The 13,995-nt window shown below is 41.4% G+C and overlaps 1 protein-coding gene across 1 annotated transcript in view; it reads right to left on the bottom strand.

The window, feature by feature from the left end:
* Positions 1-2,377: 2,377 nt before the first annotated feature.
* The window catches only part of CASR (calcium sensing receptor), a 109,378-nt gene continuing 97,760 nt past the window's right edge, over positions 2,378-13,995 (bottom strand). Inside the window, exons 6-7 of the mRNA XM_028505254.2 lie at positions 6,023-6,146; positions 2,378-4,725 (exon numbers count right to left, since the gene is read on the bottom strand). Coding sequence (XP_028361055.1) covers positions 3,209-4,725; positions 6,023-6,146 — 1,641 coding nt within the window. The 3' untranslated portion in view covers positions 2,378-3,208. The remainder of the gene's footprint in view (positions 4,726-6,022; positions 6,147-13,995) is intronic.

The following is a 13,995-nucleotide window of genomic DNA, read 5'->3' as shown; positions in this document are numbered from 1 at the left end:
AGTGAGGTTTCTGTCAGAACAAACCCATGGAGGGATTAGATATTTCTCCTGGCTGCATTGTTCTTGATTGTGTAAGCATCTGAGTTTAGTTTAGAAGCATTTTAATACTCTGTAACAAATCTCTTGCTGCTTAAACTAACTAGAGTGGTCTGCAGCCTTAATTTACTCTCGTCATGTAACATAACATCATCATAGATTCTAGACATTAGGATGTGGGCATCTTTGGGGGGCCCTAATTCAACCTTCCACAAATGCCTACACAGATTTAGAGATATGTGCCCTGTTTTTCTTCTAGTGCCTTGGAAGCTTGTTAGTCCCCATGAATTCTTCACATTGGCATGGGAGGCAGCAAATAGTCATGGCAGGGTAGGGTGCCAGGAGGGAGGGGCCTGAGAGCTGGCCAGTAGTTCCCAGGCCCCAGTGCCCTCTCTCATAAAAATGAGGCAGGCCTGGGAGGGGTCTGGTGATTGGCACAAAGTGATGCAGCTGAGGAAGTCACTGTCTATCCCAGGACTGGGGACCGTCTTGGGATGTGATACCTCGGAGGATGCTGGCATAGAGGCATATCAGTTACTGGGGGACCAGATGAGAATGTTTTCAGAGAGGTCAACAGCAGCTGCCCATGTTTTAGGAACCCTATCCCCTTTATACTACAAAACACCCCTTGGAAGGGGGAAGGGAGAAACCTCTGAAGTGACAGTCAGAAATTTAAATTGTTCAATAAAACTTTGAAATTACTGAGAAAAATCCCATTTTGACTAAGATAAAGTTTCTGTTACTAGTCTGAATGGGAATTTGAGATAGAAACTAGGTTGTTACTAATTCAAGTTCATATTTTACAACCCTGGTTTTATGCTGAGAGTTCTCCCAGCTACATGTAAATGAAGACAATGATGTCAAGTCTCCCTTTCTGATGAGGATAATGGGAGAGACTGCTTTATTTGCCAGCTCTTGGTGAAATGAAGCTCAGTGTAAGCAGTGCATGTTTTCCATGATGAGCCCCTCCTCTAGATCAGCTTTGTGGGTGAGCTGCACAGTGAAGTCAATCTAGAGAGTATGTGACATTTTGCATAGCTAATGGCTATTTTCACATGACTATATTGACACATAAAACCCAAGCCATTGAACTTTCTGCTTTTTAGAAAAAGACTGAGTAAAATATTACATATAAATCTTCACTCAGCTCTGAGGCTCGCTCAGAGGTGTGACCCCAGGGGAAGCAGCAAGCTTGGCCTGGCTGGGGAAGCAGATGCCTCACCAGGGTTTTCCTGTGTGAAGTCTTCTCTTAGTCTCAGACATGCTCCCACATGGTGCCCTCCATTGTCTTTTTATCCAAATTAACAACTATCATATCAATAGGTTACTTTAAAATCATGGAAAGGCAGCCTTTTGGAAGAAAAAGGTCAGAGGAAGAAGTTATTGGGAATTATAAAGATTGAGGCTTCACACAGATATAACTGATATATTTGGCCTTGGCTAAAGAGCAGCATCTATAGTGATCAGAGAAACTATTGCCCAGCTGGGACAGTCTTCCCTTGGTGCTGGAGATCTGCATGCTGACACCACAGAGGCAGAGCATGGAGCCCTCTGAGAGTGACTGACCTGGCTTCTTCAGCCTGAGCAATACAACTAGTGCTGACACCTTGCACTGGGCCCTGAGTTCTTGGGCTTACTATGGAGAAAGTTGTGATCAGTGGGCTTTCCATTAAAACAAACTTTGTGTTGCATTTTAAACAAGTAAAAAATAGTTATAATATCAGTAATAACATTAACTAATATTTATTGTGTGCTTACTATGTGCTAGGCACCATGCTAAAGTACTTTACATACATTATCTCATTTAATCCACGTAAGAATTCTGAAGGAAAAGAATGATTGTTGCCCCATTTTAGAGACAAAGAAGCTGAGGCTTAGCAAGGTTAGGATTCCCTGCCTATGGTCACCCAACTTATAAATGGCCAACCCAGGTCTTGAACCCAAGTGTCTCTGGCTCTACAGACTAAATTCTCAGCAGTATGCCATTCAACCCCTTTACCTACCAGTGGGCAGAATTCTGCTGATGGAGATAATATGGCAGACATTTGAGGGATGCAGTACCAGGCTAATAGCCTGTGAGAGCTCTCTTGGAACCACACTTTCTTACCCCCCCAAACTGGTAGGGGACCAATGACTGAGAGCTTGTTCTCCACAGGGACAAGGATAAATCTGGATTCAGGAAGCCTTTGGAGCAAGGATGGGGGTGCGTAGATCCTGGACCCCTGGGTCCCTGAAAGGGCTCACATAGGGCTTAGTTCATGGGGTGAGAGTGGTGGGGTGGGAAAGAAAAATGGAGCTCAATAATACTGCCTTATATAAACCAAACTATGACTTTTCTTCCGTTTATATTATTCATGGAATGTTACAACAAAAACATTTTCTTAAGGAGAAAGCTACATATAGCAATATTAATTACAGATACAGCTCATTGAAGTCATGCAGTCTCTTCCCAACAATTCGAGGTGATTCTTTATCATTCTGGAACTAAACATGGCATCACTATCACATTCTAGACAAAACCAGTTGTATTGGTACAGGATGGACCCTAACCTTCCATAATAGCAGCAGCAAGTAGAAATCCAAATATCTTATGTTTTTCATAAATAGGAGGGAACACTTTCACCTATGGTTTTGAAGTTCATTTAAAGTTCTTCTTGTTGTCAAGGTGTTGGACAGAGCTGGTGACATTCTGTCTTTCAGACTCTTAACTCCAGTGGCAGTCAAGCTTATGCCCAGTCACTCTGCACCCTGTCTCTGGGCCAGGTTGTGCTCACTGTTCAGGGCAGCCATTTCAATATATATAAAAAAAAAAGGAGCCGGTAGGTGAGTAGCTTAAAGCCTGGTTCCATCTCTGGGCTATTGGGTGGGTTAGAACAGAGGATGGGAACAGAAGAAGAGACATGAAAGCCAACCTGACTCTGGTGATCTTAATACTCTAATAAGTCCTACCACAGGAGCACATGGCTTTACTTTTTATCTTTTTTTAAATTTTAAAGGGAACATTCGTCAATTCACTGTCATTTAAAACAGTGCAAGTAAGTTTGAGGTGTTTGGCTTGCCTATTATTCCTCCTTCCTCAGAGGAAAGGAGCTAGGAACAGTCTGTTGTCCCTGTCAGAGAATGTGATCCCAGGAAACCTCTCTGGATCCTGCCTGGACTGGCCTTCTTCCATTTACGAATGTAGTATGTTTTCTGTGGCAGTGCTGCCTCCACCGCTGATGACAAAGCTCCGTGAATTGGACACCACAAGTGCGGGGGACATCTCTTCAGGGTCTTCTATCTCTGGCTGGTGGTCCCCAACAACAGTCCCTTGCAGGCCTGTCTCCTGGGAGGTCATTTCTGAGTCTGTCTCCCCACACTGCAGTGGGAGTAATGCCTGTTGTCTGGTTAGGGTATCGTTGCTTTTGTGGGCCTCCAGGGAGTTCTGGTGCATGGAATTCCTGTGAGCCGTGGCACTCGTGGCACTCTTCTGAGGCTCGTCAAAGCTCAGTGAGAAGGTGACCGTGCCACTGCCGAAGATGACCTGCTTGCATCTGGGCTGCTGTTGCAATTGTTGCTGCTGCTGAAGGCTCAAGGAGGGCTGAGGCTGTGGCGGTTGCTCTTGCTGGGTCAAGGCCAGTGGCTGCTGCTTCTGCCTCTCAGGCTGTGGGAAGGGGTCTTCGCTGTTGCTCTTGCTGCTGATGGAGGAGGATGGGGTGGATCCTGTGGAGCCCCCTAGGCTGCTAGAGCGCTTGCGGGAGACGTTGCTGCGGCGCAGCGTGGCCCGGGCTGCCACCTTGAAAGCATGAGCAGCGGTGCTGCAGCGCACCTCCTCAATGGTGTTACGGGATGGCTTGAAGAGGATGATGTAGACCTTGTTGAAGAAGATGCAGGCCAGCAAGCCAAAGCTGGCTGCCAGGATGGCGATCACCTCCACCGCAGAGACGAACTTGCCGTAGGTGCTGGCATAAGCTGGTATGAAGGAGATCCAGACGATGAAGAAGATGAGCATGCTGAAGGTGATGAATTTGGCTTCATTAAAGTTCTCTGGCAGCTTCCGGGACTTGAAGGCAAAGAAGAAGCAGATGGCAGCCAGCAGGCAGGTGTAACCGATGAGGAATCCTAGAGCCATGAGTGAGCCCTCGTGGCAAGTGATGAAGATGATCTCATCCTCCAGCTCATGGTTGCGGTAGCTTGATGGGGGCGCGGTGTAGAGCCAGATCACACAGATGACAATCTGCATGAAGGTGCAGAGGAAGACCAGAAGGAACTGCAGGTTGAGCCCCCACCACTTGCGGTGGAAGCTGGTGGGGATCTTGGCTTCAAACACCAGGAGAACGCGGTTGGTTTTTACCAGGATGCAGGAGATGCAGAGCACGAAGCTGATGCCGAAGGCTGGCTGGCGCAGGCAACACGTCCAGTCCTGGGGCTCACCAATGAAGAACAAGGAGCTGGAAAAACAGCAGAGCAGGGAGAAGAGCAGGAGGTAGGAGAGCTCTCGGTTGGTGGCCTTGACGATGGGCGTGTTGCGGAACTTGATGAAGACACCCAGCACAAAGGCTGTCAGGAAAATGCCAAGCACAGCGAAGAGGGTGAGTGCGATCCCAAAGGGCTCCGTCCATGACAGAAACTCAATCTCCTTAGCAATACAGGAAGTGTGGTTCTCATTGGACCAGAAGTCATCGGGGCACTTGTCACAGGCACTTGCATCTGTAAAATGTCCCAGTGAAGAGTAGTGAATGAGTGGCATAGACTAAAATTTGTGAGCGTGAATTTGGTAGTGAAGTTACACAGTTTACTGGGTGTGGTCAAGTTACATTGTGTTTACTGATAAAAAGTGTGATTATTTTTTACATTATCAAATAGGATATTGAACCCTGACTTATTAAACATAAACATATTTAGTTAATTTCATGTATCTGATGATTCTATGATTTTTTCCCCTTTTTACATGGTGGGGGTGTACATGTTTTCTTAAATACTATCTGCTGATGGTTTGCAGCAGAGAATGATCAATCTTGCTGGACAGTGGCTACCCAGAGGTATGACATAGTCTACCAACATTTTACAGAATGATTTAAGCTCAGCCTGACTAATTTTGGATATATGGATGGGCTTTGTAGACAAGCCAGCATAGACTTCCTCTTAGATCAAGGTAGAGTAGCTCACACATATGACCTGTGTCACTCTCAGTCCACACCCATGACTTTCCTGCCAATAAGGGAGGCTACAGACTCATTCAGTCAGCAACGTTTACTAACTCTCTGCTGTGTCCCTCACAGCATGTGGTTTGAGAAAGTAAAAGGAACATGGGCTTTGCAGTCAGCGATCTGGATGGAAATCCTGGCCCTGCCATTTACTGGCTGTATGACCTTCATCAAGCTCCTTAACCTGTCTGAACCTCGGGTTTCTCATGTATGCACTAGAAGCTATAATAACCCCATTATTGTAGGGAGGATGAAATGAGGTAATAACAATTACAGTTAATATTTATAGAGTGCTTCCAACATGCCAATCAAATTTTTTATTGAACAGACATTTATCTAGAACTTACCATGTGCTTTGCTAATATTAACTCATCTAATGCACACTTTAGAGATGGAGAAACTGAGGCACAGGAAAAACATGAGTAAGACAGCAAGTACAGTGCCAGGCACCCAGCAGGCAATCTACCATGGCCTATTAACCCTGGAGCCTGGAACAGACAGAAGTTTATCTATTCAGGGCCACTGAGCTATAAGAAAAGAAAAACAATATTGGAAAGCAGTATCAAAGTAAAAGATGTGCAACAGGTGTGTTTGTAAGCTCTTATGGTATTAAAAGACATCCAACATTCCTTTTCTACTCTCCTCAGGGCTCAGCCCAGCACTGATGCTCAGGCATACCTGGTTAAATGAGGAAGGGTGCTAAGCTCCATCTCAGCCTATCCCTTCCAGGGCCTTCACGACCCTAGGGCCCCAAAGTGGACCAAGCCCCTCATGGTATCCACAGAGGGCTATTCCTTTACCTGTCTCATCGCTGTACTCCCCATCAGGACACTCCACACACTCAAAGCAGCAGGTGGGCTCCCCCTCAATGATTCCTTTCCTGGTCCCTGCCAGGCAGTCTCGGCTGCAGTTGGAGAAAGGCACCTGGAAGATGGAGAGCACAAAAGTGAGGAGGTGCTGCTGTGGAATCAGTCTTCCAGCTTCTTTGACTCATGCAAGGGGGAGAGTTGGGCACAAGGACCAGTGAGGCAGTCTCTGGACCAGTTCCAGGCAGAGAAAGGTCCAGACGTCCTACCTCCTGGTGTCTATGAAGGGAGGAGGTGTCTATTCACAAGTGAACATGCAAATGTGCACCCTGCACGCACACACACACACCCCTATGGGACTTTGGGAAGATTAATTGTTGGGGCTCTACACCATGACCAAAATCCTGCTTAACTAATCTCCCTTCCACTCCTGGGTCCCCAAATAAGACATCTGTTTACTGTCCATGGAAGGAAAAGTTTCAGACAAACTAAATGATACCGAGACATGGACCTATACAGAGAGAGTCACAAGGAGAGAGGTGTGGAAATGAGGGGGAATTTGTTTGAAAATGAGACTCTAAAAATTGCATTTCTTGCATTTCTAGACTTTACCAGGCTATTTCTGAGATCCTCAGGGAGGCAGGCAGGGCAGGTGTAGAAGGGTTGAAGGTGAATGGATTGGAAAGATGTATCAGGAAATTCTTAGCCAAAAGAAAGCTTCAGTGGCTACATTAATTTCAGATAACATAGATTATAGTTTGTTTATTTCCTTAGTGGACTTCAGAATTTGATTAATCATAATCTTTTCCCTTTTCATCATTACTTGTTCATGTTTAAATCACTTTTAATTCATCATTTTTAATAACAACTACCCAAAACAAAAGCTAAGACTGGGACAAAACCCCTACACCCAACTATATGATTCCCTCTGCCCCTTACTCTGCCCCTACCACATATTCATATCCTAGGTTCATTACAGGTAAGTAATACTCAATTTTCAATGAAGAGATCAATCTAATCTTATACAAACTACCAGTGATTAGAAAAAAAATACAAAGAAGGGAACACCCTCCAACTCACTATAATCCTGATTCCCAAACCAGACAAGAACAGTATGAAAAAGAAAAAAAATCACAGGCCCATATCATTTATTAAGTTGTTTACAGAAGCAGACCTAAGTCAGGGATTTGTGTCCAAGTGATTTATAAAGAAAGTTCCTCCAATGGAAACAGGAAGAGAATTGAGGAAGTAGAACAGAGAAGGGAGGGGGAGAAGCAAGGGTGTGACCAAAGTCCCTCAGAAGGTAGCTTCTGCCTGTTCCCAGGGGAACTCTGGACTGTAAGGTATGCCTCAGAACAGCCCTGACCCAAGAAGAAGTAGCTAGGGCTTTCAGACTTCCACCCCACTCATCTGTTAAGGGTCATCAAAGGGAAATGCAAATTCCAGGCTCTTCTGCCTCTCTGAGACTGTGGGCAAAGTGGGTTCCATTAGTCTGCAGACAGTCTTCTGAGAAAGAGCAGCAAGTTCTGGTTATTGGAAGCAAAAACATACATAAGTCCTGGAGGTGCCTACATACTATAAGGAATGTGAAAGGACCTGGGAAGCACACAACTGTTTTCTACTTCTTGAAAATAGATGAAAAAAACAAAAAAGCAAAAACCAAAAAACTAAGATAATGAACAAACAAACTCAAAAGGACATAAAAAAACAAACACACCCTGATCACTTAGGTTTATGCCAGGAATGTGAACAAATTTAATATTAGAAAATCTGTGTCATTCATTGCAGTAATAAATTAATACAGAAAAAAATGATCATCAGTAGATGAAGACAAAACATTTGACGAAATTTGACAAAAACTAGTGATAAAAAAACTTAGTGAAAAGGGGCAGGAATAAATATCTTAAACCTGAAAAAAACAGTAACAAAAATAACCTTTCTATATGAGACTATAGTAATAGCGTTTCCTTTAAAACAAGAATGTCTACTATCAAAACTGTTATTAAGCACTGCATTGGAGTTCTTAGCTAGTAAGTGGAATAAGACAAAACAAAATAAGGGCATAAATATTGGAAAGGACTAAATAAAACTATTATTATTTGCAGATGATGAGATTGTCCATGTAGAAAATCCAAGAATCAATAATCAAATTAGTTGAAATAATTGGAGAGTTGCCCCAGGCTAAAATATCGCAGACCATCACTGTTCTTAAAAATGAAACCCAAGTTTCATTATTTAAAAAAAATTTTATTGAATCTATTGAGGTGACATTGGCTAATAATAGTATATAGGTTTCAAATGCACAATTCTGTAATACATCATCTGTACATTGTAGTGTGTTCACTACCTAAAGTCTCCTTCTACCATCATTTATTCCCCTTTGATCTTCTCACTCCCACCACACTCTTTTCTCTCTTCTAATCACCATATTGTTGCCTGTGTCTATGAATTATTTTTTTTACTTAATCCCTTTATCTTGTTCACCCAGCCTCCCAACCCCCCTCCTCTCTGACAGCTGTCAGTTTTCTTTATCTATGAGTCTGTTTCTATTTTGCTCATTTATTTTGTTCATTATATTCCACATACAAATAAAATCATACAATATTTGTCTTTCTCAGACTGGCTTATTTCACTTAACATAATAGTCTCCAGGTCCATCCATGCTGGTCACAAAAGGTAAGATTTCCTTTTTTTTTCTTTATGGCTGAGTAGAATTCCATTATGTAAATGTGCCACAGTTTTTTTATCCACTCATCTACTGATGGACACTTGGGCTGCTTCCAAATCTTGGCTATTATATAAAATTGTATATAAATTGTACATAATTGTATATAAATGACACTGCAATGAACATAGGGGAGCACATATTGTTTTGAATTCCTGTTTCAGGTTTATTCCAATATATTCCAGAAGTGCAATCACTAGGTCATAAGACAGTTTTATTTTTAACTTTTTGAGGAAACTCCATACTGTTTTCTGCAGTGGTTTCACCAATCTGCATTCCCACCAACAGTACAGGAGGGTTCCCTTTTTCCACTTTCTCGAGAACACTTGTTGCTTGTTGATTTGTTGATGATAGCCATTCTGACTGGTGTGAAGTGATATCCCATTGTGGTTTTAATTTGCATTTCTCTGATGACTAGAGCATCTTTCCATATGTCTATGGGCCGTATATATATCCTTTTTGGGTAAGTGTCTTTTCAGGTCCTTTGCCCATATTTTAAATTGGATTTTTTGGGGGGTGTTGAGTTGTATAAATTCTTTATATATTTAGGAAACTAACCCCTTATCATATGAATCATTGGCAAATATGTTCTCTCATTCATTGTGTCGTGTTTTCATTTTGTTGGTGGTTTCTTTTGCTGTGCAAAACCTTTTTAGTTTGATGTAGTCCCATTTGTTTATTTTTTCTTTTGTTCCCCTTGCCCAAGGCAATTCGTCTGAAAAAATATGACTACAAGGAATACCCAAGACTTTACTGCCAATGTTTTCTTCTACTTTTTTATGGTTTTGAGTCTAACATGTAAGTCTTTAACTCATTTTGAGTTTATTTTTGTATTTGGTGTAAGAAGGTAGTGTAGTTTTATTTTTTGCATGTATCAGTGCAATTTTCCCAACACTATTTATTGAACAGACTGTCCCTACAGTATGTTCTTGCCATCTTTGTCAAATATTAATTGACCATACAGGCATGGGTTTACTTCTGGGTCCTCTGTTCTGTTCTATTGGCCTATATGTCTGTTCTTAGGCCTTGATTATTATGAAGGCCTTGTAATATAGATTGATATCAGGTAGTGTGATTCCTCTAACTTCGTTCTCCTTTCTTAAGATCACTGTTGCTATTCGTGTTCTTTTGTGGTTCCATATAACTTTTGGGGTTATTCTAGTTCTGTGAAATATGCCATTGGTATCTTGATAGAAAATGCATTGAGTCTATAGATTGCTTTGGCTAGTATGGATATTCTGATGATGTTAATTCTTCCTGTCCATGAACATGGTATGTGATTCCAGTTATTTGTATCTTCTTCAGTTTATTTTTTCAGTGTCTTACAATTTTCTGAGCATGGGTCCTTTTTATATCCTTGGTTAAATTTATTCCTAGTTATGTTTTGGATGCAATTGTAATGGGATTGTGTTCTCAGTTTCCCTTTCAAATAGTTCATTATTTGTTGGGGCCTGCCCTGCCTGGTCTCAGGAAGCTGTAACCCCCTGTGACTTAGGCTGAGTGAGAGACCTCTGAACCAGGAGCCACTAAGGAGACAAAACTTATTTCCCTGGCATGAATGCTGCCTGTTCTGTGCCTGGCCTCCTATGCTTGATCAGTTAGCCAATGAGGGGTAAGACTTCCCATGGGGGGAATCACCTCAGACAGGCATGATCACGTGGAAGCCCCAGGGAAGGACTTGGGGGGCTGTGGAAATGAAGGGGTGATCGACATCAACCCCTGCCCCCTCAGCTTTGTCAAAGCCTGAGTCCTTGTTCTTAGTTGTAAGAAATCCAAGTCTCCTGGATGCCTTTGTCTCCTCTGTTGACTCAGGCCTGCGGAAATAACAAGGGCAGTGCAGCCCAGACCAGAAATGGCGGACCCCCAGGGTAATCAGTCCTGGGACATAGAATATGCAAGATCCTGTGAGATTTGCTTGCTGGAGGATGCTATTGAATTAGAATATGAAGGCACAGGCAGGAAACGAGACTAGCCTTTTAGGTCCTGTAGTGATAAAACCCCAAACTCTGCCCAGAATCCCAGCAGGAGTTCTGCCACCACATTTGAAAATTACCTACTTGTTTGATCTTCCCTGCCAGACTGGAATCCACAAACTGTGTCTGTATTCTTAACAAAAACCTACTGAAATGGGGGCTCAGGGTGCTCTCCGTTAGAGAGAGTGGCCGTTTTGTCCTTATTTCCCCACAGGACTCAGTTGTCCCTGTGTATGTTTTTCTTGTGTTTCAACAAGCATCCGCAGCAGGGATGGATACTGCTGGCCAGTATCCTCCACAATTATTGGTTTATAAAAATGCAACTGAGTTCTAGATATTTATTTTGTATTCTGCAACTTCACTGAGTTTATTTATCAGTCCTAGTAGTTTACTGGTGGAATCTTTAGGGTTCCCTATATACAGTATTATATCATCTGAAAATAAAGACAGTTTTTGTTCCTCTTATCCAATTTGGATGCCTTTTATTTTTTTCTTCTTGTCTGATTTCTGTGGCTTGGCCTTCCAGTACTATGTTGAATAACAGGGGTGAAAGCAGACATCCTTGTCTTGTTCCTGATCTTAAGGGAAACACCTTTAGTTTTTTTCTCTGAGTATGATATTGGCTGTGGGTTTGTCATATATGGCCTTTATTATGGTTAGGCATGTTTCCTCTATTGTCAATTTGCTGAGAGTTTTTATCATAAGTGAGTGCTGGATTTATCAAATGCTTTTTCTGCATCTGTGGACATGATCATGTGGTTTTTATCCTTCACTTTGTTTATGTGATGTATCACATTTATTAATTTGCAGATATTTTAGCAACCTTGCACCCCCAGAATAAATCCCACTTGACCATGGTGTATGATGTTTTAAATGTATTGCTGGATTTGGTTTACTAATATTTTGTTGAAAATTTTAGCATCTATGTTCATCAGGGATATTGACCTATAATTTTCTTTCTTTGTAGTGTCTTTATTGGTTTTGGAATTAGAATAATGCTGGCCTTGTAAATTGAGCTTGTGAGTCTTCCTTCGTCTTGAATTTTCTGAAATACATTGAGAAGGGTAGGTGTTAGTTCTTCTGTGAATGTTTGATAAAACTCACTGGTGAAGCCATCTGATTCAGGACTTTTGTTTATTGGGAGTTTTTTTTTATTATTCTTTCAATTTCATTAGTTGCAATAGGTCTATTCAGATAGTCTGATTCTTCCTGATTCAGGTTTGAAAGATTATATGTTTCTACAAATTTATTCATTTCATCCAGATTGTCCAATTTGTTGGCATGTATTTTCATAACATTTTGTCATAATCCTTTGATTTCTTTAGTGCCAGCTGTTACTTCTCTTTCATTTTTGATTTTATTATTTGGATCCTCTCTCTTTTTTTCTTGATAAGTCTGGTTAAAAGTTGTCAATCTTGTTTATATTTTCAAAGAACCAGCTCTTGGTTTCACTGATCTTTTGTATTGTTTTTAGAATCTATTTCATTTATTTCTGCTCTGATCTTTATTATATTCTTTCTTTTATTCACTTTGGGCTTTGTTGTTCTTTTTCAAGTTCCTTTAAATATGAAGTTAGTTTGTTTATTTGAGATTTTTCTTCTTTCTGGAGGTAGGCCTGTAATGCTATGAATTTCCTTTTTAGGACGACTTTGACTGTGTCCCAAACATTTTGGGATGTTGCGTTCTCATTTTCATTTGTCTCAAGGTATCTTTTGATTTCTTCCTTGATCTGATTGTTAACCCATTCATTTCTTAGTAACATGCTACTTAACAACAATGTCTCTATGTTTTTCAGTTTTTTTCTTGTGATTGATTTCTAGTTTCATATCATTATAGTCAAAGATGATGCTTGATATGATTTCTTTTTTATTGTATTTAAATTGCATATAATTTAAAAAATATATTTTATTGATTATGATATTACAGTTGTCCCATTCCCTCCCTTTATTCCCCTCCACCCTGCACACCCTCTCCCATCCACGTTCCCCCTCTTTAGTTCATGTCCATGTGTCATACTTATAAGTTCTTTGGCTTCTACATTTCCTATACTATTCTTACCCTCACCCTATTTTCTACCTACCATTTATGCTATTTATTCTCTGTACCTTCCCCCCCTTCTCCCCCCCACTCCCCTGTTGATCTCCATGTGATCTTCATTTCTGTGGTCCTGTTCCTGTTGTAGTTGTTTGCTTAGTTTTTTTGTTTTGTTTTGTTTTAGGTGTGGTTGTTAATAACTGTGAGTTTGCTGTCATTTTACTGTACATATTTTAATCTTCTTTTTCTTAGATAAGTTCCTTTAACATTTCATATAATAAGGGCTTGGTGATGATGAACTCCTTGAACTTGACCTTATCTGGGAAGCACTTTATCTGCTCTTCCATTCTAAATGAAAGCTTTGCTGAATAGAGTAATCTTGGATGTAGGTCCTTGCCTTTCATAACTTCAAATACTTCTTTCCAGCCCCTTCTTGCCTGCAAGGTCTCTTTTGAGAAATCAGCTGACAGTCTGATGGGAAATCCTTTGTAGGGAACTGTCTTCTTTTCTCTTGCTGCTTCTAAAATTCTCCCCTTATTTTTAATCTTGGGTAATGTAATTACGATATGGCTTGGCATGTTCCTCCTTGGGTCCAACTTTGGGACTCTCTGAGCTTCCTGGGCTTCCTGGAAGTCTATTTCATTTGCCAACTTGGGGAAGTTCTCCTTCATTATGTTTTCAAATAAGTTTTCCATTTGTTACTCTTCCTCTTATCCTTCTGGCACCCCTATAATTTGGGTGTTAGAATGTTTAAAGATATCCTGGAGGTTCCTAAGCCTCTCCTCATTTTTTTGAATTCTTGTTTCTTCATTCTGTTCTGGTTGGATATTTCCTTCTTCCTTCTGGTCCACACTGTTAATTAGAGTCCCAGTTTCCTTCCCATCACTATTGGTTCTGTGTACGTTTTCCTTTATTTCACTTAGCATTGCCTTCATTTTTTTCATCTAATTTGTGACCAAATTCAATCAATCCTGTGAACATCCTGATTAGCAGTGTTTTGGACTGTGCATCTGATAAGCTGGCTATCTCTTCATTGCTTAGTTGTATATTTTCTGGAGTTTTGATGTGTTCTTTAATTTGGGCCATGTTTTTTTTCTCGGCATGCCTGCTACATATAAGGGGCAGAGCCTTAGGTGTTCACCGGGGCAGGGCAACCCATGTCGCTGCTTTGTGATACTGTACATGGGGAAGGGGTAGAAAGGGAACAATGGCACTTGCTCCACTCCACTCTCTGC

The sequence above is a fragment of the Phyllostomus discolor genome, chromosome 2 (assembly GCF_004126475.2).
Source record: "Phyllostomus discolor isolate MPI-MPIP mPhyDis1 chromosome 2, mPhyDis1.pri.v3, whole genome shotgun sequence".
NCBI lineage: Eukaryota > Metazoa > Chordata > Mammalia > Chiroptera > Phyllostomidae > Phyllostomus > Phyllostomus discolor.
Note: the sequence above shows the minus strand (reverse complement) of the source record. Positions and strands in the feature narration are given on the sequence as shown.